At 44.3% G+C, this 23445-nt stretch overlaps 1 protein-coding gene across 1 annotated transcript in view; it reads right to left on the bottom strand.

Moving 5' to 3' along the window:
* Positions 1-600: 600 nt before the first annotated feature.
* The window catches only part of LOC148183279 (uncharacterized), a 30638-nt gene continuing 7793 nt past the window's right edge, over positions 601-23445 (bottom strand). The window contains 4 exon segments of the mRNA XM_088061379.1: positions 601-702; positions 9483-9855; positions 10413-10480; positions 10762-10775. Coding sequence (XP_087917505.1) covers positions 601-702; positions 9483-9855; positions 10413-10480; positions 10762-10775 — 557 coding nt within the window.

Below are 23445 nucleotides of genomic sequence, written 5' to 3'. Positions count from 1 at the left end.
ATTGCCAATTGATTCAATCAAATTTCATTGCTAAATAAACTTTTAAATGCTTGAGGATCCCATTCAGGGTCTCCTATGAGACAGGTGCGAAAAGGATCTCCAGGTGTGGCTAGGCTCAAACACATGGATTTTTGGCCTGTTAAGTGTGCCAGAGTGACCCATATGTTCTGTAGCTTTTGGATGTTAGTTAGCAGACAGTTGGTCAGGACTATACACAGCACAATTACCATAAGCAGTTTGTTCCATGCAAATGACACCATGCTTGCAGAATCACAGCTAAGGCTTTAAAGTTAAATGAACTTTCAAATATGCTTTCACTAACTCTTGAAGTGGGAATACTTACACTTTACACTAATGTCTTTACTAAACTTATCAATAACCTACAAATAACAATTACCACACAAACTAAAACTCTTAAACTATTATCTAACTACTTTTAACACACGTGCTCTGGTATTTATACAATCTAAGAGTGAAAGCAATTTGCTTAAAGGGTAAGAACATAGCTACAATTTGCTTTTATATAGTTAGATGGAGTCTCTATACTCTTTTGATCTTCTACAAAATTCTTCTTACAAACAGACTATGATTTAACCTGATTCAGTCTTGAAATGTCCGCTGCTCCTGTGATGTCAGCTGGCAGCTGATCGGTGACTGACTGAAGGAATCGATGTTCAGATTGTTCTTCAGATCCTTCTCAATCTTAAAACAGAAGAAAATTGAAAAAAAAAATTTAGAGACACAGCATCATAATAACAACATAAAATTTCTGTTGGCAAACTGTCTGTGTAGTTTTCAGACACAACTGTGTCCTGACAGGTCCACTTCTGATCTTGTCTGGAGTATCAGGATTGTGTGGTGACATCTGTGTTTACTGGATCTCATGTTTTCAGAGGCAGACAGTCTGGTCAGATGAACAGGTGACCTTTTTGAACCTGTCAACAAAACACAGGCACTTCTCCCCTTGAAGTTAATAAATTATTTTGACTTAGCTGTGGTACACTTAATTGTAAATAGAGCTTATATAATCATTCTAAATTTTGATGTAAATATTTCATTCTTGTGGTCCAAATTTTTAATACACATATTGCACTAATGAAATGCTTTTAGGGCATCAATTCCCTCCATTTTTTTAAAAAAACTAAAAATGAGATGTACTTCCATCATGTACATCAACATTAACACAAAACCATATACACAATAAATAAACACCTATAGCAGTTAAAAATCAATCAAATCATAAACATTATTAATAAAATATGTAATATAAAACTACTATTAACCACTAAAACACTGCACCAACATCTCACAATCTGCAAACAAACAAAAAAATCAGTGAAGGATTGGATAACAACCTCCGGAAATGATTCTCCAAGCCCACATCAAAATTGATCCAGCTGTCATATTAATAAGGTCAAATTGCTAAGTCAAAAAGTGACTCAAATACTAATTTGGTGCAAAAAACATCTGGATCTGTTGGCAAACATTCTGTCCAGGTAAAGTCAAGCCTTGGCCAGGGCCTTAGGCTTTAAACTGGAAAGATGCCTCTTAAGTAATTTTTAAAACAAGGCTCTCAATAATAGCAACTATGAGATGCTTACAGCACAGCAAACTGTTAAAATGCATTTGTACAAAGCAAATGATCAGAAGCCTCAGGTACCAGACCAATTCAACCATTCAGCAGTTGGTTTAATCTGAAGCCTCTCCCATGGCAGCTGACCCTCAGCAATGGTACATTTTCTTGGAATTCTGGAAACACTGAAAAATAAGAAAGCTATCAAAAAAAAATAATTGCATAGATTGCAACAACCAATAGAATTCCCAATGAAGTCAAGGGTGTCACAGACTGCATTCACTTTTATCCACAAGCAGGTTCATCAGTGTTCTATCACAGCTGTTTCAGCTATAGTAATCTCCATCTCTCTAAAAAAAAATAACTATACTTTACAGTTTAAACAAATATCTTTAACAAAACATAGAACGGTTCAGATTAAACAATATTTAAACCTGATAAAAATTAATTATAACAAAAGGAAATAATAAAACTTAACTTTAAAGGAATATTAAAGTTATAGAACTTAACTTAAAAACAGTCAAACAAACATAATAAAACTTAACTTTGCTTAATTCTATCAACACTTAATCTATATCAAATAAAAGCATAACTTACTCTATTATTACAAAAAGGCAACTGAAAGTTTGATATATACCTTTTAAACACAATGTAACAGTAACATGGATTCACTATAAAGATTATAAAAATGTAACAAATACGTCACAATTCCATGTGATTTGGCTTTAAAAATAACTCACAGTAATTGCACATGTTACTAAAAGACTTATTCATAATAGGAATTTGCCTAGTATATGCTTAAATTGGTTAGGATTTTAAAGTGCAGTTTTACTAGAGAAAAACCACAACTCAGAATTTGGCAAGTTGCTATTCAGTTTTTGTAGCACTTTTCAAAAACATCAAGTCTAACTTTTAATTAAATTTCAAAGTCCAAATGGGTATATATGCTGCTATACGTGTTTTTTAAAACAAAAGGACTCACATTAAAATTACCTTATTAAAATTGTGGGAAAAACAAACAAATGGGTAATATATGCTTAACTTTGTCTTGTACAGTAAAGTTCTCCTAGCTAATTATTTTTTAAACCATAAATCTCTTTCGTAGATAACATTAATTGGAAGGTTGTTTTCTTAGTAGCTATAAATCATTCAATATTTTAACATTAGGTTTTAAAACTAATTATTGCAGGGTAACTTTTACTTCTGTTAACATTCACTTTAAACAGCTTTTAAAAAAGGGGATTTTTTAACTTTCAAAGAATCACAAAAATATCTCTAGTAAAACTCTAAAAAACTGCAACTGCATAAACATAATTACTTAAAACACAAAATTAACTCTAAAAGGGTATATAAAAACATTTTTAAAAACTAATGAATCATGACTTTTTAACAAACTGGGTACTATCCTGGTGCTTTTTCTTGAAGAGGGAGCGGGGGGGGGGGGGGTGTGAGAACTGCCCACTCTGCTGCTTCTGCTGTCCTGCTGTTATCTCTAAAAGGTTTGAGTGAAGTCTCAATCATCCCCCACATACTCTCGCAGAGGGGAAAAACAGAGAGAAAGAAAAAAATCACACAAAGTTAACTTTAACAAATACAGTTCTTCCTCTCAATATCTCTCTCGTTGTTTGCAGATAGAGGGAAAAGGGCACGATTTTACAAAAACAGGCAATGTTACACAAAAAGCCTCTCAGGGCCAGGTGGTAACAACAATGATCATTTTAACTTATCAACTTTTAATTACAGTAATTAATTTTGAACTAGATACCATATAGTTAGAGATTTTTTGGCTATTTTGTCTCTCTTTGAAGCTGTCTGAGCCACCTGTTTCTGCTCAACTGTTTCTGTAATTGCTGATATTTGTCCAGTGTGGCCTTGGAGCTTTTCCTGCACTGCCTTTGCCCTGGGGGTACCTTTGTTCTCTGCGCACACTTCAGTGCTCCCCCCATGTCCCCCTGGTTCAGGTAGAAACCAATCTAAATTTGGCTTCTCTTTTTCCAGGTTAGTAAAGTTGGAACTTGAATAAGATTGTGGTGTTAAACGCGTCTCCAAAAGTGGAGCAAATAGTTCAGGATGTATCACATCCTGTCGTTGCTTAACAGATTCTGTTCATTGTTTCAGCGTTTGCTGTGGAGTTTCTTTCTCCTTTTTTTCTTCTCTCTGTCTGTCCCTCCCTCTCTCCAAGGGCAGCATAGACAGGAATGCTTGCTCAGCAGTGGGAGGTAAAGGCGGCTGTTGCTGGCTGAGAATTACGGCGCTAGCAGCCTGAGCATATCTCACTTTCCTGTTCGTTAAGGTATTAATTACAATCTGCCAAGTTGAACCGAGAGAGAGAGTGTCCTTGTTTTTCCCTGTAATCGTTTTCTTCCACAACAAATCTCCTATGTCTTTCCATTCTTCCGCTGCAAAAGGCAGCAGGGAAACCTGGGGGCGCGGGTGCCTTATATCTCTAGCCCATAAAATGAGCTTTTCAAGGTCCATATTTTTGACTGCTTAGCTTCGTTTAACGATAATGTTTAGAAGCAGTTTTTGTGCTGCTGCAAACCCAACTTCCATGTCGGCAGCCCACGGGCGGGGGGAGGGGAGCGACCTCTCCTCAGCTCTACCACCCTCGGCTTCCCCCAGCTGCCCGTGTCCGCGTCCTGCCGCGCACAGACTCCCCTACCCAGTACCGATCCGCATCCGTGTCTCTCCGCGCACAGACCTGCCAAATCCCTCTGCCCGCAGGGGGTCCCTGATCAGAGCGCCAGATATTGAGAAACCGCTCAGGCTATTCACTGAGTCTTCACAGAAGTATAGCTAACGTCGTTTATTTCTATCTTTAGCATACTTTTATAGGGTCTGACAGGGTCCGCGGGCTTAGCAAGTTACTATTGGCTAATACATATTGTTTTACATTTTTTCTCCTGTACACAAGGCTATTGTTTGTCTTTCATTCTCACTGCTTCAGGAAAGTTTCAAGGACACTACCTTTAATATCATCACTTATACCAAAGGTTGGCTTGTGCAGACAGGCTTTTACCAAAATCTCATGCTTTTACTCTGTTAAAATGTTTTCCTACAACAAGGCAAACAAACAACAATAACTACAGCATTAACAATAAAACAGAAACAGGGACCCCATGACAGCCTTCTCAGCTGAGACGGGAAAGGATGGAGGAGAGGCTTTGATTCATAAGCCCCCTTGGGCAGTCAGTCCCGGTGCTCCTGTAGGACTCAGTGGAATAGCCAGCTGGAACGGCAGAAATGAATAGGAATCCTGGGCCAGTGGATCAAGTGTATCAGCAGCTCTGTGGCGGTGGCTGGCACTGGCACGTCCCGGCAGGACAGGGGGTGCCAGGCCCACCAACGAAGAAGGAAGAAGGAAGAAGGAAGAAGGAAGAAGGAAGAAGGAAGAAGGAAGAAGGAAGAAGGAAGAAGGAAGAAGGAAGAAGGAGAAGAAGAAGCTGCACCTCCGTCTGGGTGATGGGAGATTCCTTTCCCCAAGCAACCACAGCTCCTCGTGAGTGTTCTGCTATCAAGCTGAAGAAACCAGCCAGCCCCCAGCTGCCCCCGCTCTACCTTTCTTTCTGTTACACGTCTTGTGATGGACATCTCTCATGGCCAGTGCGGTTGGGAAAGTGTTATCCTGACCATCCAATCCCTGCCCCGTGGTCAGAAGCCTATAAATCCTGGGAGGAAAAATAAACTCTCTCTTCCTTTCACCACACCTCGAGCTGTGTCCGTGTGATCTATTCATCTCCAGCGGCAACATCTGGTGACCCCTGATGTGTGCTGAAGGTGATGTTACGAGGCATTCTCTGTCTAGCCTGTAGCTATGGCTGCTTTTGGGTTCTCTCCTACAGAGGCCCTGGTTGTAGAGCTGTGGCGTGCTGCTTTTGATTGGGCATGGATTGATGTTTTGGATGCTGACTTTCGGCAATTGTATACTTATGAAAGAGCTGAAGGGTTTTTCCCTGTGGTTGAGGCGCTTCTTTAGAAACCGGCTTGGGACACATTAGGCGATTCCCTGGTCGAGGCTCTGGTGGTAGATTGGGACCCCCGTCTGGCCTGGCTGCTGGGAATCTGGTGACGGTGCGACCGCATTCTGAAGAGCTGCGCCTCCTCTTATGCCAGATCAAGAGCTGCTTCCTCGGCCCTGGGTGAGAGGTCTGGATCTGACTCCGGCTCTGGCTGTGGGAGCGGGGCAGGGCTCTCCCTCTCCCCCGGTGACGTGGAGCCGGGGGGCAGCTGTGCCTCGGGTCCCGAGGTCGGCTCCCCCTGGGATCGTCGGGGCCCCCAGCGGGTTGAACGGGGGCGCCGCGGGACCGGTGGGCATAACCCTGCCTCAGCTGGCGTCCCAGAGGTGTAGGCCTGAGGCAGGGTTTGATCCTTGCCAGTGGACCATCGGGGGCGCTGCGGAACCAGTGGATGTAACCCCGCCTCGGCCGGCGCCCCAGCGGTGTAAGCCTGGGTCGGGGTTGCCTCCTTCGTGTGCTCTCCTGGAGCAGACCGATGAGGGGCTGCCTGAACGGGGGGCGGCGCAGCCCCTGGGGGATGCCTCAGTGACAGTCCCATGTCCCTGCTGCGGCTGGGCTGTGCCCTGCCCCGCGGTGTGTCGTTCTATTAGGAACGGTGAGAAGAAAGACACAGACTCTCATGGAGTCAGAACAAGGGAAAATCTCTAGTTTATTACTTCAGGCCTGTTTTATAGACAGATACGTGGAAAGTACAGAAAGGAAACTCTTATTGGTTAGTAAACTGCTACATCGCCATCATTGGTCAGTGGGGCTCACCACCCCCCTGACTTTCTCCTGCAAGGAAAACAAGGAATAGAAAACAACACCTGCAAGGCTGTTTTGTGTCCCTGAGGATTGTTTTAATTCCTTCTCATGTTTTTCCCAGACTACTTTCTCAAGCAAGCCTGAGGAGCTATGCGGCCTGTAATTTGTACAGGCACTCTGGTTCAGATTTAGCATCCATAGCGGTGGGGATGGGACGGGCCCAGGCTCCACGCCGGCAGCCACGCACACACACGCTGTTCCAGTGGAGGAGTGGCTGGCGCCGCTTTTTGGACCTTTCGCCCCTGAAGAACCACTGTTAGAGGCGATTCTGAGCACTGTCCCCCCCCACGCCGGATTTGTGGGGTGTGGGGACGGGTGCTGCGAGTGGTGCAGACGCTGGGCTGGGTTCTGCTGGCCCCATGCTGCAGGTTTCCTCTCCTGCGAGCCCGGGTTGTTCCCTGGCAGCGGAGCGGAACAGTGCCGTGGCTCCCCGGGTCCTGCCTCTACCTGCACCATGGTCCCCCCCAGAGCTGGAGGCAGGCCGTGCTGAGCTGGCTCCACCCCACCCCGCCTCGGGTTCCTGGTCATCGCCCAAGCCTGTGATTGGGAAAGAGACTCCCCTGCCGCTTCCTACGGCCCAAGCGGATCGGGGTCCTGAGCTGGTTACTATTGACTCAAGTGGTGCTGCCCCAGGGGCGAAGCTGGTGGCCTCCACGGGCAAATGGTCCCAGGCTACTGGAGCCTCTTCAGCTGGCCTGTGGACTTTGTCTTCCTGTCAGATGACTGTGCAGCTGAGCATATCAGGCATTCCATGTGCTTCCGAATGCTTTGGTCCAGTGGGTGAGGCCATGAGTGCTCTTCTGGCAGCGTGGTTGAATACCACTGCTCAGGGCATCATTGTTCACCTAGGGGACGTTGATTCAGATTTCCTGGGGTGCATTTCTGCCATGGGTTCCACAATCCTGCCTCCTGTTCCTATCCCTGTGGGACCTGGATTTGCTCACATTGTGCCTTTTGAGTCTTGTGTTCGCAGAGCTGAGAACCACCTGCGGGGAGTTGGTGACTTCAGGTTCCCTGGACCTCCCTGGGTTCACGGACTGCTGTTCTGTCAGCCAGGGATCATCCTGAATGGGTCTGCACCCTGTCCATCCTTGGTGAGATGCTGTCAGAGATTAGTCTCCGCGGGCTTTTTCACACTGGCACGGACATCACGATTGTCAGGTTTGCTGATGGGCCCCCGGAGTGACCCTAGGACCCGATGCTGACACATTCAATGCAAGGAAGAAATTGAGACTGACTTTTTGTTCAGCAGATTCTGTTGTCCTCTCTCATGATAGACTAGTCACCCTCCATGACTTGATGCAGGAACAGTTGGATCAGGGTGATCTGGAGCCTTCCACCAGTCCCTGGGACATTCCTGTTTTCTGTATCAAGAAGAAGTCTGGGAAATGGAGGTTGCTACAATACCTCCAGAAAGTTAATGCTATGATGGAAAGCATGAGGATGTTGCAGGCTAGCATGCTTTCACCTGCCATGCTTCCTGCTGATTGGCTAGTCCTCATCGTGGCTCTGAAGGACTGTTTCTTTACAATTCCTTTGCATCCCGATGACAGACCGAAATTTGCCTTTCTGGTGCCAGCTATCATTAATGCTGAGCCCACACAGAGATATCAATGGAGATTTTGCCATAAGGCATGCGAAAATTTGCTGGCATTTGCCGATGATATGGGGCTCTAACCCTCTCTGGAGTTTGCGAGCAGTTTCTTGCTGCTCGTCTCTACAACCTCCCTGAAATTATTCGAGGGTCAAAATAATTTTTGGGAAGAACAGTCCCACATCTGGAGGTGCAATTATTTTTTTTTGCATTCAGTGCAGACGCTGCATGAATGATGTCCAGATATTAATGGACTTTTACATGATTCTGTCCCTATATGGGACTGACCATGACACAACTGTCTCCCTTGTTTGGTCTATTAAAGGGGGACTCATTTAAAGTCACCTCTGACACTGACCCCACAGGCACAGTAGCTGCTGGAGGAGGTTCTGCGAGCAGTTTCTGCTCGTCAAGTTTATTACATTAATCTTTCCATTGATGTCGCTGGTTTTTTTTTCATTGCCACTCCAGATTTGCATTTCACAGGTATCATTCACCAATGAAAACACTGGAAATGCCATTGCTGCCTGGAAGGATGGATCTGAGTGGCAGGTTTTAGAGAGTCATGAGGCTGGATCAGCCCAATTGATGGAATTACAGGCTGCTGTCATAGCATTTCATAAGTTTTCCCAGGCACCTTTCAATTTGGCCATGGATTCTGCCTCTGTGACCAAATTGGGAGCCATCCACAAGCAGGTGTTTATGTTGGACATTTGTTTCATTTATTTTTTGGGTTTTTGTTGTTTTTGGGGTTTTTTTTGGTTTTTTTTGTAATAACGAAAGGGTGAGATATCACCCTGAAATTACAGCCTTCTGATTGTATGGAGCATTGTATTTTCCTAGTATTTATCCTTTTGATTGTTAGAGTGTTGCTAGTTTCTTTGTTCATTTTTCTTTTTCCTTTTCTTTTTGTTAAAACTAAAAAGGGTGAGATGTCGCCCTGAAAACTCAGCTTTTGAGCTTGCTAACATAGTTTTCTAAGGACTTTCCCAGGACAGTAACTGTAAACATAGATATGTGTACGTTCTTTCTGTTACACGTCTTGTGATGGACATCTCTCATGGCCAGTGCAGTGAGAAAGTGTTATCCTGACCATCCAATCCCTGGCCGTGGCCAGAAGCCTATAAATCCTGGGAGGAAAAATAAACTCTCTCTTCTTTTCACCACACCTCGAGCTGTGTCCGTGTTATCTATTCATCTTCAGCGGCAACAGGGGGGAACACAGAATGCAAAAGGGGGTATGAACAGAAACACTTCCACTACCCTCAGTCCCCCAACCTCATGGTTATGTGGTCTGTGTGATGCTGGGAGAGGGATAGTTAGGACCTCAGTGATACCCTTAGACCTGGCCAGCCAGCAGGGTCGATAACATTCCTGTATCCCATGGCAGAAATGCACCCCAGGAATTCCGAATCAACGTCCCCTAGGTGAACAATGATGCCCTGAGCAGTGGTATCAACCACGCTGCCAGAAGAGCACTCATGGCCTCACCCACCGGACCAAAGCATTCGGAAGCACATGGAATGCCTGATATGCTCAGCTGCACCGTCATCTGACAGGAAGACAAAGTCCACAGGTCAGCCGAAGAGGCTCCAGCAGCCTGGGACCCTTTGTCCATGGAGGCCACCGGCTTCTGTCCCGTGGCAGCATCACCAGAGCCAGTGGTAAAAATTGCAGGACCTTGGTCTGCCGCGGCCACAGGAGGCGACGGAGGAGGGCTGGCTCCAGCCGCAGGCTCGGGCGATGCCTGGGAACCCGAGGCGGGGTGGGGTGGAGCCAGCTCGGCATGGCCCGCCTCCAGCACCGGTAGAGGCACACCCCGCGAAGCCACAGCACCACCCCGTCCCGCTGCCAGGGGACAACCTGGGCTAGCAGGAGGGGAAAACTGCAGCATGGGGCCGGCAGAACCTGGCTCGGCATCCGCACCACCCGCACCACCTATCCCCACACCCCACGGATCCGGTGCGAGGGGATCAGAGCTCGGAACCGCCCCTAACAACGAAAGCGAAGGGTCCAAGAAGCGGTGCCGGCCGCTTCTCCACTGGAACAGCATGCGTGGCCGCCGGCACGGGGCCTGGGCCCATCCCGTCCCCCACCGCGGGGTACGGCACGGCCCAGCCGCAGCAGGGACATGGGACTGTTGCTGAGGCATCCCCCAGAAGCGGCGGCACCCCCCGTTCAAGCACCACCCCATCGGTCTGCGCCGGGAGGGCACACGAAGGAGGCAACCCCGACCCAGGCTTACACCGTCGAGGCGGCGTTACGCCCACCGGTCCAGCGGCGCCCCCGTTCAATCCGCCGGGGGCCTTGGCGATCCCAGGGGAGCCGACCTCGGGACCCGAGACACAGCCACCCCCCAACTCTGTGCCACCGGGGGAGAGGGAGAGCCCTGCCCCGCTCCCACAGCCGGAGCCAGACCCCTCACCCAGGGCAGCGGAAGCAGCTCTTGATCTGGTAGAAGAGGACGGGCAGCTCCTCAGAACGCCGCCGCACCTGTGCCAGATCCCCAGCAGCCAGATCAGCCAGGGCTCATAATCGACCAGCAGAACCTTGAGCAGGGAATCGCCTAAAGCGTCCCAAGCCGACTTCAAAAAAATCTCCTCAACCACAGGGAAAAACCCCTCAATTCTCCCATACTCACACAATCGCTGAAAGTCAGCATACAAAACATCAATCCATGCCCCTCTGATCAAACACTGCACGCCATAGTTCCATAACCAGGCCCTCCGTAGGAGAGAGCCCAAAACCAGCCATAGCCACAGGCTAGATAGTACCCTGTAACCGTCACCTGCAACACACATCGAAGGTCACCAGATGTTGCCGCTGAAGATGAATAGATCACACGGACACAGCTCGAGGTGTGGTGAAAAGAAGAGAGAGTTTATTTTTCCTCCCAGGATTTATAGGTTTCTGACCACGGCCAGGGATTGGATGGTGAGGATAACGCTTTCCCAACCGCACTGGCCATGAGAGATGTCCATCACAAGACATGTAACAGAAAGAATGTACACATATCTATGTTTACAGTTACTGTCCTGGGAAAGTCATTAGAAAACCATGTCAGCAAGCTCAGAAGCTGAGTTTTCAGGGTGACACCTCCCCACAGTGCTGAAGATATCCTCCCTCAGTCTCTGCACTTGTGATTTTACCTATTCTTATCCCCACACTGAGACTGTCCTGTTCCCAGGGATGTGTGCAAGTCCCCAGGTCTCACTCACCCAGTGGACCTTAAATGACCCATGGTGGGAGGTGCTGCCTGCAGGACACTCCTGGTACACCATAGCCTCCAGTGACCAAGGTCATGTAGGCAGAGATAAGCGACCAATGGACTGAAAGTGGTGGGTATCACCTCTATCACAGATTCCCAGCAAGGACTTTGGAAGTACCTGTTGGGGAGGATGAAACTGAAACCTTATGCATATGATTGTTTAGCAAAAGATTCTGAAAATACAAAGGCTAGAATCGAAATAGAAATGAGAGCTAGCTTTGAGTCATGGGATACTGAGTGCTAGTTACTATATAACCAAAGAACAATAGCCTAGCCAGCTAAAGGAGAATCCCTGTTGATGAAACAATGTCCTTCTGCAGATAGAGAATCCAACGGTCAAGCAGCAAGAGAAGAATTTGTAAAGCTTTTAGAGTTTAAAATGTAACACTGTATGGTAATGTAGTAGTTCTTATAGGCTATATGTAAATTCTTTAGTGGGTGTGTCTTGTAATGATTGGTTACTGGGAATTAGAATATTCACTATAGAAAAAGATATAATGTATTAATAACCTCGCTCTCTTGTTCTCCCCTCTCTCTCTTAAGCTCTCTCCCCTGGCTCTTAAACTATCTCTCTCCCCACCCCACTCTCTCTCCCTGACCACGCGTATGCCCCGGCTGGTGGCAGATACAGGTCTCTTCCTCCCTCTACCCATATAATAAATTGCTTATACCTGAACAGCTTGACCCCGGAGAAGTCTCTCACTGCAAGCGAGTCTTTAATACATCTATAAGTAACATGTCTAGCATGCCCTCTGGCCCTGTGGAATTGTATTTTGGGGAGAGGAGGAACAGCTCTGGCCATCTCCCCACATCCCTGACATCACTAGTGTATTGATTTTGCATGGCCTGGTTTTTGGTAGTGGGGGGTGGCTTCTGTGAGAAGTTGCTAGAAGCTTCCACCATGTCTGGCAGAGCCAATCCCTGGTGGGTCCAAAGACGTACATGCCACTGGCCAAGGCTGAGCCAATTAAAAATGGTGGCAATGTCTACGTGATAATGATGCATTGGAGTGGCTACCTAGAACAGAGGCTAGAAAAGATTAAGATAATAAAGTGGGTATTTATTAAAGGCCTTCAGTAGGTGCACCTTGGGCAGTCAGAAGCCTCCCAGAGGCTACACCCAAAATAGATGACAGTCACGAGTTTCTCAGACAATTATAAGTTTTGTCCATTTACAAATCAGGAGTTAATCCTCCAATTACAACTTCAGGTAATGAAGTCATATAACCCTAGTTTGCTCCCTCCCAACTCACTTTTGATTATACTTTTCAGGGCCTGATACAGTAGAGTGTCCTTGCGTTACAGGCCTAGAGAGATTGTTTTGTCAGAATAAAATGGGAGAACAGTAGCTGACAAGCTATGGAGTTTTAGATTTATACACTAAAGCAGTACAGGATTTGAAAAATATAAAAGCTAAATCCTAAGGCATCAATAACATATTTAAAAAGAAATCAAAACAAAGGTTGTTACACAGTTTTTATTGAGCCCAGAGAAGGGCAAGTTGAGCATATGTGAGATAAACAACTATGCATACACCAAGGTCTGTGAAGAAGGAGGGGGAGGAAGTGCTCCAGGTGTCAGAGCCGAGAGTCCTCTGCAGGCTGTGCCCCTGCCGCTCATGGAGGTCCATGGGGATGCAGAGATCCACCTTAAGCCTGTGGAGGAGCACCACGCCGGAGCTTGGTGGATGCCTGGAGGAGGCTGTGATCCTGAGGAGAGAGGCACCCAGCTCCAAGGCTGGGGCCGCCTGTCCTTGGAGGACTGCACCCCATGGAACAGTGACTCATGCTGCAGCAGTTTGAGGGGTACTGTAGCAGTTGAGGTGGACATGACACAACACTCCATGTTGCAATAGCAAACTTTACCATTCACAACTTACATTTATATGGTTTTCAAAAATTGTGCATTCAATCCTAATTGGCTAGTAACTTGTTACCACCCAGTTCACTGGTCAATAGCTGCCTGCATACATGCTTGCCAAAGATTGGTTGGCATCCGTTCCTTGCAGTTAAGTCCTTCCACTTTTAAATGACTTACTTATTAAAGATGTTTACTTCTTTTCTTTCACGGGTATAGGCTCATCAAGTTAAGGTCAGGGTTACTTGTGTCTGTGACGCCTTCAGGACAGCTGCTAGCTGCCACAGTTTCCCCTTTTTGTTTTTCGACTACAAAGGCAGTTTTTATTATCCTTTGCAGGGCCCTTTGCAGACAGGATAACAAACATGGCACCAATGAGTGAAATATTTATAATAGTACAAAAATTATAAGCCCAGTTTGAATGAGGCTCTTCATCCAGCTTGATGAACCTAACCCTTCCAGCGAGTGATCTATCCCAGAAAATCTTTCATACAACAAATGCCATCAATTTTTTTACAGCCATGTCTATGAGCTAAAAAGAGAAAATCAATAGCAGCACAATTTTGCAAGGTAGCATGCCACACACTATCTACATCTATAGCCAAAGCACTCAAAATTAAGGAAGTTTCATATGGATGCTAAATGCAAGCAGCAAGCAGGGAGCCCAGTGTCTGTGGAAAAGCAAGTCGCATAACTTTCTCAGACTAGCCTGAGAAAGACGCCTGGGAAATCATAAGGAGGAATCAAAACAATCCTTAGAGATAGAAGACAGCCTTGCAGGTGTTGTTTGTCAGTTTCATCTTTTCTTGCAAGAGAAGGTCAAGGGGTGGTGTACCCCACTGACCAATGAAGGTGATGTGTTAGTTCACTGACCAATAAGGGTTTTACCTTTCTGGACCTTCGCGTATCGGTCTATAAAAGAAGATCTGAGGTAATAAACCTTGCTCTCCTGTTCAACTCACAAGAGTCGTGCTTCTTGTCATTCCCAATATAGTGCGACAGTTTAATTTATCTTTTTTTGCTACAAAACAAGTCAATTTAATTCAGAAACTATCAGAGGTAACATTTTGCTTTCCTGTTTCAATTTGGTCTCACATATCATGTCGCGGTGTATAATTAAAAAAATATACATCCTTCTGCTGATAATGTCCCTAAAATGTCTAACTCTTGGGGTTTAAGTGAAGCAACAGGTAAATTGTCATCTCAAAGATCCATAGTTCCATACAGCAGGTTGTGGTATAACAATTGTTCTGGGAAGACTGTCACATTTTGACAACATTTTGTGTTACTTGTATATTTTGTGTGTCGTTCAAGGTTACTCCCACTAAACTGGTGCAAAAGGGTTGTTGTGGTTGTGCCATAGATGCACAAAATTGCATCTGATTCAATGCATGGAGCAGTGATACCCAAATATTGTTACTGTTTCATAGTGTCAGCTGAGGGGCTGTCAGGAAGGCGTTGCTGGTTGTGATCCAGAGCAGAGCGCAGAGCAGGGTGCACACACCGAGCAGGTACCCACTGAATTCCAGCATCTGTAGAAATACAAACATACCCGTGCCCCCAAGTGACAAGGTCCCAAGGACCTTCCCACTTGTTGATAATGAGGTCCCGTACCAATACCTTAAGCTTAGGCAACTGGATGTCACCAGAGGACTGCAATGACAAAAAATGATTTAAAATAAGAGGGTTTTGGGAATTTGGCAATATTGTAAGGTGATTCAGTACATACAGAGCTTTGGCCACCCTACTCTGCAGGATTTCACCTCACATTCCCCTTTTTGTTTTTCAAGTATATGCTTCAAAGTGCCATGGGCGCATTCAACAATGGCTTGGCCTGTAGAGGAATGAGGAATACCAGTGAGGTGCAACACACCGCACACTTGCAGAAACCATCGAGTGTTGTGCGAGACATATGCAGGGCCATTATCAGTTTTTACAGTATGGGGAATGCCTAGGACAGCAACAACTAGTTGCCAATGCGCAATAACATCATGGCTTTTTTCTCCAGCGTGAACTGAGGTCCATATAGTGGATGAAAAGGTGTCTTCTGAAACATGTACATACTTTAAACGACCAAATTCAGAAATGTGTGTAACATCTCTCTGCAAAACTTGTAAGGCTCACAGACTATAGGGGTTAATACTTATCTGCAGTGGTGCTACATGGCCTTGACAATCAGAACAAGTATTAATCATATTGCATGCATCAGTATTTGTTAACAAAACTTGTCATTGTAGGGCTCAAAAATCTTGGTGAAAAAAGGCATGTGATGCTCTTGCTTGTGCCAGCATGTCTGGCTGGGGGGCTGTCCAGGCAGGGCTGGCTCAGCTCAGGCATTACCTTCTGCTATAAAGACAGGCAAATTTGTATGACTCTGAACATGCAACACATAACAGGGACAAGTTCTGGCTTGGATTGTATGCCACAAAGTTTTTAACAATTCAAATAATGCAGCATTATAAATTTCTTTTAACAATGCTCAGTCCAATCACTGTGTGATGTCTGCAACATAAGCAGAATCAGTTACAATATTTAAGGGAACATGAGGGAAACATTGAAAAGCCATGGCTACAACACATAATTCAACTAGCTGAGATGATCCGCTATTGCAACCCTCTAGTGTTTGCCATCCATTATTGAGAAACTGCTCAGACTATTCAGCCGATTCTTCACAGAAGTATGTCAAATGTCTTTTATTTTTATCTTTAGCACACTTTTATAGGGTTTGACAGGGTCCACAGGCTTAGCAAGTTACTACTGGTTAATACATATTGTTTTATATTCTTTTCTCAGTTCACAAGGCTATTGTTTTTCTTTCTTCTCACTGCTCCAGGAGGGTTTCAAGCACACTGCCTTTAATATTGTCGCTTGTACTAAAAGCTGGCTTGTGCAGACAGGCTTTTGCTAAAATATCATGCCCTCGTTCTGTTAAAATATTTTCTACAATCCATGTGTCGCCCTGAAAACTCAGCTTCTGAGCGTGCTGACATAGTTTTCTAAAGACTTTCCCAGGACAGTAACTGTAAACATAGAGATGCGTACATTCTTTCTGATACACGTCTTGTGATGGACATCTCTCACAGACAGTGCGGTTGGGAAAGTGTTATCCTGACCAATCCAATCCCTGGCCGTGGTCAGAAACCTATAAATCCTGGGAGGAAAAATAAACTCTCTCTTCCTTTCACCACACCTCGAGCTGTGTTCGTGTGATCTATTCGTCTCCAGCGGCAACATCCATGGTCATCTTTCCATGTCACAATGGCTTTTCCTGTTTTCCCAGACCCATCAGTAAAAACAGTGAGACCTTTCAAAGGTTTGTGATTAATTAGTGGTTTCAACGACAATGCAGTCGTCCTGCTCAGTTGCAACAGTTTGTGACTGGGTAGGTGATAGGTAATTTGCCCCATAAAGTTTTGTAAGGCACTTTGTAGAGCTGTGCTATTTGTAAAGCACCATCCAAAATATTCTTGTTGTTCTGGAATGATAATTTTAAAAATTAAGGCATCATCTGCACCCCCCTTTGTTTGTTTTAACAACTGTAATATGAACATATTTCAACCTAATTAATTCAGGAAAATGTGTAACATAACATGCACTTCTCTTATTGCGAACAGTGAAACAATACATGTAGTCAAACAAGCACACACTGAGCAAAAATAAACAAGGCAATACCTTCAACTACCTAAATACTTTACCATCACCCAGTCACTGGGAAGTCGCATTTTACAGTGAGGACTTGGAGAACCGTTTCTGGACAAGGTTTCCAAGTTTACTTTAAAAGGGGGTCCAGCTTTTCTATGACCAAATCAGCAAGTCAAAATGACTTGATTACACCTGTAATGCAGAAACACCTGGGTCTGATGGTATACTTCCCTAACCAGCTGTGGGAAATGGAAAAATGGAAAATTCCACAGATGCTGAAGGGTTCAATCTCCAGCCTTGGAAAGAGCTTGGGTTAACGTAATGATAAAGGTACACAAACATTAAGTAGAAAAATTATAAACTTATATTCCTATAGTTATAAGTAAGAATATGTCTTGAGTAAGTAAGAAATTATATTAGGTAAAATAGTGTGAGGTTTGAGCTGTAATAATGTGACTTATAGAGTAGGCTATGGATCTAGAAGCTATAATAGAGGTGTATGTATGAGTACATGACCTGTCAGCTTATTGGCTAAGGGACAGAGGCAGTGTGGCAAAATTAAGCAAAGGTGATAGGTTAAGTAGAAACAAGTTTCATATTAACTGTCTATTGGACCAAAATGTTATATATTGCAGTGTGAAGAAGAAACCCGTGACTACCTTGAGCAATGGCTGACTTGTTGCTCCTCTCTAAATCTCACGCCTTTGAGACTGATATCTTATCTGGCTTACTTGAGCAATAAATCATCTCAAATAGCATGGTGGTCCCACCCCTCATTTTTCATCTCGACAACCAGCCAGGAACAGGGCTTGGCCAGGGTCCAAGCCTTGACTGGAAGGGTTTCCCTAAAATACCTACAAGCAAACTTTTATTAATGTAACATGAAATAATTACCTTACAGTTAAATCCCTTTATAAAAACTATGTATTAATGTTATCTGGATCTAGAAATATACTACAATTACACAGCTAACCTTAAGTTTCTCTAATAGTCATGTCAAAATCTACAGCTCAGTAAAAATATAAAGTTAGTTGAAACAAGAGCAAAAAATTACTTAACAATACCTAAATTTTCCAATTTTCCTTCTCAGAAGGTATATAAATCCAAGTGTGGAACATTACAATTATATTACCATTAACTCCTTAACTGGTTTCAAAAGATAACAAGCTTTGAGTCGGAAGTTGCTGCAGGATGAGAGGGTTATGTTTTTTTATTTCAGTGGTAACCTTTTTTACATCAGGGAAGTTGCAAGGTGGGAGCTGTTCTTTCAGTTTCTTTAAGTGGCAAAAGGGTACCTTGAAAAAACATATCAGGTAATTTCCATTTGTAAGGATAGCTTACAATTTAGAATTATTATAGGAGCATCCATAACAAAAAGCAATCAGAGCAAGGCAGGGGTGTTGCCGCTGAAGATGAATAGATCACACGGACACAGGTCGAAGTGTGGTGAAAAGAAGAGAGAGTTTATTTTTCCTCCCAGGATTTATAGGCTTCTGACCATGGCCAGGGATTGGATGGTCAGGATAACACTTGCTCAATGCACTGGCCATGAGAAATGCCCATCACAAGACGTGTAACAGAAAGAATGTACACATATCTATGTTTACAGTTACTGTCCTGGGAAAGTCTTTAGAAAACCATGTCAGCAAGCTCAGAAGCTGAGTTTTCAGGGCGACACAGGGGGCTGCAAGGTGTTGTGGTAAAGCACCAATCTTTGAGATAGGGTCTAGGATAGTGGCGACATAGGCACAACAACAGTACTGACCCTCCAAAATCGTACAGCAATCACTATCTGAATAGTAAAAACAGGAGAGTCCCATGGACCAGCTGTAGGAATGACATGCCCAGCTTTCAGCTGCTCCTGCACAAGGTGATGTAATTTCTGCAGCTCCCCCAAGGAGATGGTTACCCATCCACCCAGGTCTTTTCTCCAACACAGTATCAGCTCACAAGGGTCCACAGGACACAGGAGCCCTGGCTGCAGCAGGAGCAGCATGGGTCAGGGGCCGCACTGGGGTGGCTAGCAGGGCTCCAGTGGAGCACAAGATGGCAGATGCACCTCCTCAGGCACATCCTGCTGCCCACAAGGAGCAGGGATGTGGCTCTGCCCCGCCAGTGCCATCAGGTGCCCTGGGTTGCTTCCTCACTGCCCACATGCAGAGAGTCATGCACATCCTGCCAGACCTACTGTGTCACTGGTGCAGTGTTTGCTGCTGTCCCCCGGCTGTGCCATTTACTCACCAGCACAGCACGCCTTTGCCATGTGTTCACCGCCATGTTATTGGTACTGCACACTCACTGCCTCTGCTACAGCACTGCACCCCCACAGCTCTGCATGCTCCCCTTCTGCCACTACTCCACTCTCGCAGAGTTCAAATGGAGAGGCAACAGGCTATTGGAAAGGGCTCCCCCCGGCTTTAGCCACTCGCCGCAACACGACTCTAGCTGATGCTGCATGGCTTGGGGCAGCGCAAGCTCTTCTGTGATAGCGTCAGGGTCCCCTCCAGAATGTGAAAAACAAGGTTCACACTCCCAGTAAAATTTAAAAGTTTAATAAAGACAATAAGAGACACAGATAATAAAGCAAAGATTAACAGCTGGGTGCTTGGCTCTCTGCCAAGAGCACACCTGGTGCTTTGGAAACACCCTTTATATACCACTTCTACTACATAGACTTTACGCATATTCAAACTTTTCCAGGAACTATATTGCATGACCACTCCTTGGGTCCACTTTTTTAGACCATGCATGCTTCTTGGCTTGTAGTTTTAATCCTCTTATCACCTTTTAATTTGGGCTTTGGTTCCTTCTTTCCACAGGTGGGGAGTGTTGATAGCAGCCAGGCCCTCATCATCTGTTCACTGGATGTTATCCTAATGAGGCAGGCAGTTCAAGCATACTATATCGACTAATACCTTAATTTTGCTAATTGCAGGAAAAAAACCCTACATTCACACAGCAAAGCCATTTTAACATTATACATATAACATTCATCTTAATACTCGCAGAAAGCCAGTATTACAATACGCATTTATAACAATTACCCCTCTTCTGTTTGATAAATCATTTAGCTTGAGCAATAATTCTTGTTTTCTGACCTCTGTCATTAAATATTAAACCAGCTGTAGCACATAAGAGGAAGAAACCTAGCTTCTTCCATCATCCTATTCTCAATACATTATCCCACCAGCTAGTGGTCAGCACTGATTCCCATTTTTGGACCAGTACATGGGCTACTTTTTCTGATATTCTTGACAATATCTAGAACAGCATCCCCATTACCAACGATTATTAAACAATCCAGTGTATTAAAGTTTCCACAAACATCCCCTTATTCAGCAAAAAAATAGTCTAAGGCCAACTTATTCTGATATACTGCAGCTCTGGCTTGGCATTGCTGACTGACTACTAATTCCATGGCCCTGGCTGTTTCATTAGTTATGATTTCTACAACAGCTTAGAGTCTTATGATGTGATTTAGCATGTAAATTTGGGTTCAATATCCCCAGCTCCCATCTTGTGCCCAGGTAACTGGCCCATATATCTCCAATATGTGTTGAGGGGGCCATTCCTCATCCCCCCATTTTTTAAATCCTCCAATCAATTCCCTTGTATTTCATTTTAGGTCCTCATAAACTGGTACTCCTAATTGATCTCCATCTGGTCCTGGTAAAAGGAAAAACCCTGATGGAATGATTCCAAAATTACAACTCCCTTTCCACCATGAAGGGAGTCTTGGGTATGCCCTTTTCCCACATATCCAAAATGAGCCATCCAATTGTCATTTTTCTGTTGATTTATATTTTCCCAAAATTTGGATATTTCTGGGATTCCAAAATAAGGATTATCTCCTGTATCATTACATTGGAAGAGTCTGGTTTCATTATCATACTTATAATTCTTTTCTCTTGCCTTTCTGAGTCCAATACAGAGTTGTTTCCTCTGGGATCCACCATGTAGAAGTTCCATTACTAATTTTATACCTTTTACAGGGAGTATTTCCTACTTCGTTAAGAAAATTTTCCCAGTGCACCAGAGACATTCTTCCCCTATTACTGTTGAACTTAGAATCCACCCTTCTGGTTGGTTCCCCCCTCTTATATTTGTCTGGTTACACTTAAGGAGTTCCACCGGGCCTAAGCTACTGCTTTTCCATGGCCATTCCTCTGTCATCAAAGCTCCTCCACAGACCCAACAGTTGGTTATGTTAATTTCCTTACTTACCCTTTCCCCTAATTCCAGAAACAGATTCTTTCCCAATCTTGAGATATCTATTTCCCCTTTTAACTGCTCTTTAAGTTTCGTATACAGGTCCTGACATGAGGTTAATACAGGGCTAGATTGCTGTGCTGGCTTTGTCTTTTTACTTACCACTTGTTCCTTTACCAAATCTGGGACTTTTCCCCTAATGGCAAATGTGAAACAAATCCATTTCTCTCCTTTTGGATATTCGCTTCCCAATCTGTTACCACTTGTTCCTAGGTTTTCTGTAATCCAGTATTTTTTCCCATTTTGCATACAAGTACCTAATTTGGGTGGGTCATAACAGTGACTGTTGACATGGGTGTGAGTAATAAGAACGGAACTCTGGTGTCTTTCCATGTAAAGCTTTCAATAGCATTTGAAATAGCATTATGGCCTTGCCGGTGTCTCAAAAGGGAAAAGAAGAAGGATGAGTGACAGAAGAAGGAATAACAGAGTTCCAGTATGGCTTTTGCCCCCACCTCCCCTGCCTATGGGGTAGCTGCCCATAGCAGGTGTATAGGATCTTCTTGGTGGCAGGTACAGTGGCCAACCCAGTCTACCCCTCTATTTCCTTGTCACTTCCTTTTTTGCAATTTCCAGGCAAATAGTTTTTGACACATCTTAACCGTAGCTTTTGACCATTCTTCAGGTATTTCCCATTCAACAGGCACTAGTAATTCCTATCCACAAAGCCAAGTTATTATTTCAATTTTTCTTAATTCTGTCTGAATAGGGAATTGATTTCACGCTCGACACTTTCTACAGTGAGAACGTTGATTGTGTGAGCTACAATACCAATTTTTCCACAATTTAAACACTTACATTTAACCCAGCTAGCATGTCCAGTATTAGGATGATTCAGACACAGTATATGGTATGGCACTGATGGAAGTTGTAATCTCCCCCTTCTCTGTTTAAGTCACAGGCTAAAGCCAGAACATGATTATCTCTTGACTGAAACAGTCCTGATCCTCCTGTTTGGAGAGGGAGTACTCCTCCCCAAGGGGGATATCGAAGGTGTCTCAGAACTTGTCCAGGCAGCACTTGAAACCACTGATATAAGCTTGGCCTTACTTCCCAGATAGGCGTGATTCTTTGTACATTCCTTGGATCATTTGGATCATCCCAGTTCATTACCACTCAGTCCCCGCTTAAGAGTCAACTTGGTATCACCTTGTTTAGATGTTAGAGTCCACTTTTCAGGTTCTTTCACAGGTCCCTTGATCCTGCTGGCATGGATCCAACCTCGTTCCCTGGTCCGGATTGCAGCCTCCGTTGTCAGCAGTACCTGAAAAGGACCTTCCCATTATGGAGTTAAAGATTGTTCTTTCCATGGTTTCACTAGTACCCATTCCCCTAGATGGATATTATGAATTTTAAACTCTAAAGATGTGGTTTGAGGGATCATTCCTCTTAACTGGCAATTTTCAAGTGTTCTGGCAATTGTGGTGACATATTTTCTAATACTTAGTTCCCCTACTTCATAAGTAGCAGTTTCATGTTGGGTGGTAAGGAAGGGTAATCCAAACATCATCTCATAGGGTGACACTCCCAGGTCTGACCTGGGCTGTGTTCAAACCCTCAATAGGGCCAAAGGTAAACATTTTACCCATGACATTTGGGTTTCAATCATTAATTTTGTTAAAGTTCTTTTTAAAAGTCTGGTTCATTCTTTTCACCTGGCCCAAACGTCGTGGATGCCTTGGGGTATGTAATTCCCATTTTATTCCCAAGGCTTGAGTTATTTGCTGTAAGACCCTTAATGTGAAATGTGTTCCTCTATCAAAGTCTATTTTATTAACCATTCCATACATAGGAATAATTTGTTCCAAAGGGTTTTACATACCACATTAGCTGTAGCTCTGACATCAGGAACCGCTTCCACCCAATGAGTTAAATGGTCTATTACTAACAATAGAAACTTCCACCTCTGCACATGGGGAAGTTCAGTAAAATCCATTTGGATACTTTGGAAAGGTCACAGAGCTAACCCACAGACTCCTAATGTTGTTTTTATCACTATTTTTGTATTCACCTTTTGGCAAGTTATACAGTTTTCAGTTATTTGTTTTGCCATTCCAAAAATTCCAATGAAGCCATAATTCCTTAGAAAGTGATCACACAAAGCCTGAGTACCCCAAAGAGTTTTTTGATGCATGTCTTCTAATATTTTCCTAGTAAGTGGTTTATTAAGTAACTGTCTTCCATTGGGGTGTTTCCATTTCCCAGATTGATCTTGCTCTCCCCCTATCTTAATTCCTTTTCTTCTTCCTTACTAAATTTTGGGACCTCAAATTCTTTGTCTGGGGTCAAAATTAACATAACCCTTTTGGTCCCATTTTCTGCTGCATCTCTAGCTTCTTGATCTGCCAAATTATTCCCTCTTATTTCTGGGGTCATTCCCTTTTGGTGCCCTTTGATATGTACTACAGCTATCTCTTCAGGCA

Source organism: Pseudopodoces humilis, chromosome 12 (assembly GCF_049639895.1).
Source record: "Pseudopodoces humilis isolate 2021_Gansu_Grassland_sample_001 chromosome 12, ASM4963989v1, whole genome shotgun sequence".
NCBI classification, from domain to species: Eukaryota; Metazoa; Chordata; class Aves; order Passeriformes; family Paridae; genus Pseudopodoces; species Pseudopodoces humilis.
This window is presented reverse-complemented; position numbering and strand designations above follow the sequence as displayed.